The sequence below is a fragment of the Lichtheimia ornata genome, assembly GCF_029851405.1.
Source record: "Lichtheimia ornata isolate CBS 291.66 chromosome Unknown scaffold00100, whole genome shotgun sequence".
Lineage (NCBI taxonomy): Eukaryota > Fungi > Mucoromycota > Mucoromycetes > Mucorales > Lichtheimiaceae > Lichtheimia > Lichtheimia ornata.
In genome coordinates, this window is record NW_026695420.1 from 84,725 (window position 1) to 87,100 (window position 2,376).

Consider the following 2,376-nt stretch of genomic DNA (forward strand, 5'->3'; position numbering starts at 1 on the left):
TCGTTGTTACTCCAGTCTCTCAACCCTATTTTTTTCTTGGAATCGCCCTGACCCCAACCTCGTGATGCCAAATATAAAGGAATGCTCTTTGATGAAGTATTGAATTACTCACATGGACATTTACATCCTTTAATCTATCTTAATAGAGTGTATGTTTCACACAGATTTACTGCGAAGATCTACCTATTACTATGACAAGCCTTCAACAACACCAGTTATAGCAAAACTCAAAGTTGGGTCATGGTCAAAATATCCCATCATTTAAAACTGATCTACGCTCAACGCACCAAGTTACAAACCATACATCAACAACAATACTCGTATATCTGCCTGCTCTTGACCCTTATCCACCATTTGAGATATATCCTCTCGTCCACCCCTGAATGCTTACCTACATATGTTGTTGATCCTTACCCATCATTCATTCATGATATACCCCTTGAGCCCTTCTCCACCATTCTTCACATACACTTTTGAACCTCGTTCAGAAACACATGCTTATCATCATTCATGCGTACAAAACGAAAGACAATTCTTTAAAACAATAGCAGTACATTCTTAATAGCCGTCGACACGCTCTTGAATCTTGAGCAAATCCGAATAAATACCAAAGGAAGTGACAGCTGCACCAGCACCAGCACCTTGGATAATGAGGCCGTTGGGAAAGTACTTTGTGGTGAATTTGATAATGTTGTCACTGCCAGACAACGAGGCAAAAGGATGAGAGGCAGGGTATCTAATAAAAGAAAAACGAGTCAGTCATGTAATCCTCCATCACATGACCCACATTTTATCCTATTACCTGATCAACTTGACACCACTGTTACCACCCTTGACATCCACAAGACCAACATAACGAAGCACTTGGCCATCCTTTTTGGCGTCCTCATTCAGCTTGGAGAAATGATCATCAAACTCGGGCAATTTGGCCATGAATTCATCAGCGGAAGCAACAGCTTGCAATGGCTCAGGGACAATGTTTTCCACAGGCAAAGTTGACAAGTCCAAGTCCAAACCAGCCAAACGACCACAGATAGTAACCTTGCGAGCGACATCCATACCATTCAAATCATCACGAGGGTCAGGTTCAGTGTATCCAAGTTCCTTGGCGACCTTGACAATGGAGGAGAATGGTTCCTTCTTGGCATCAGCAGACAATGAAGAAAAGTTGTTGAACAAATAGCTGAGCGTGCCAGAAAAGATGCCTTCGATCGTTTGGATTTCATCACCCGTCTTTACGAGATCGGCCAAAGTGTTCAATACCGGCAATCCAGCACCCACAGTCGATTCATGATACACAAGAGGCTTGTTGTTACCTGTACTAGCACCCAAGTTGGCAGCAAGCGATTCGATTTGCTTGTACAGGTCAAGAGAACCAGAGAAGCCTTTCTTGTTGGGAGTCACCACACTGACGCCAGCAGACAACCAAGAGGGATACAACTGAGACACAGCATCGGATGCAGTACAATCAACAATAACTGCATGTTCAGGCGAGCTGCTCATGTACTTGACAAACTGAGTGAGATCGGAAGCAGTGGTGCTGGATTCAAGCGACTGTTGCCACGAAGTAAGGGATAAAGGAGCGTAGTTCTCGGACACGATCATTTTACGCGAATTGGTGAGACCAACCACTTTGAGACGCTTGGCTTGAGTAGCTGCCAATTGGGAGAGCAATTCGGATCCAACGAGACCAACACCAACAATGCCAACATGCACCATGATGCTTTGTGTGTGAAAAAGTGAAAGAGTGCGGAGAAGAGCGTGCCTTTCGATTGACTCGAATATACGTCAATGATTCTGATTCATACCATCTCATCTCCGCAACAATATGAATTTGAAACGTCCTGATCCGGTTGTAGTATTTGCCCGTCTGGTCATTTCTTTGTGAATTGTGACCATAGCGCTGTAATGTTCGGAGCGGGATTTAATATAGAGAGAAGGAGAGAATAGAACTAATAAGATAATCCTTTATTGTAGGATGGCAATGGATATATATATAATGATAACAATTGTTTCAGAATGGATAATGTGATATACGAATGATATACTTGTGATCTTGGGAACTTGAACATGTGTTATAATGGTTGCTTAGCAACATCATGAGGGATTGAGTGGATGTCATCTTGCATCTTGTCATGTGATTCTTTGGTTGGCTGGGTTACATCTCACATCACTCCCCTCCTCGAAAGATGGTGGCTTGTTGAATGGTCGCATGTGTTTAACATTGGCGGTGGTTGTGTACGTTGGCGCGTCTTGTTTCCTTATCGTATACGCGGTGCCTTCGTTATTTTGCTTGACAATGACAAATGGACCAGACCAACGCTCTTTGGGAAATGGCTGTCGCTCCAGGTTTCGACGCAATATGAGATCACCAGG

At 43.4% G+C, this 2,376-nt stretch overlaps 1 protein-coding gene across 1 annotated transcript; it reads right to left on the reverse strand.

Moving 5' to 3' along the window:
• Positions 1 to 558: 558 nt before the first annotated feature.
• On the reverse strand, positions 559 to 1,719 carry O0I10_011793 (uncharacterized protein; the record flags this gene model as incomplete). The annotated part of the gene is made up of 2 exons (XM_058491756.1): positions 559 to 736; positions 803 to 1,719. The coding sequence occupies 2 exons, from the start codon at positions 1,717 to 1,719 to the stop codon at positions 559 to 561; spliced, it is 1,095 nt and encodes a 364-aa protein (XP_058337502.1).
• Positions 1,720 to 2,376: the final 657 nt, after the last annotated feature.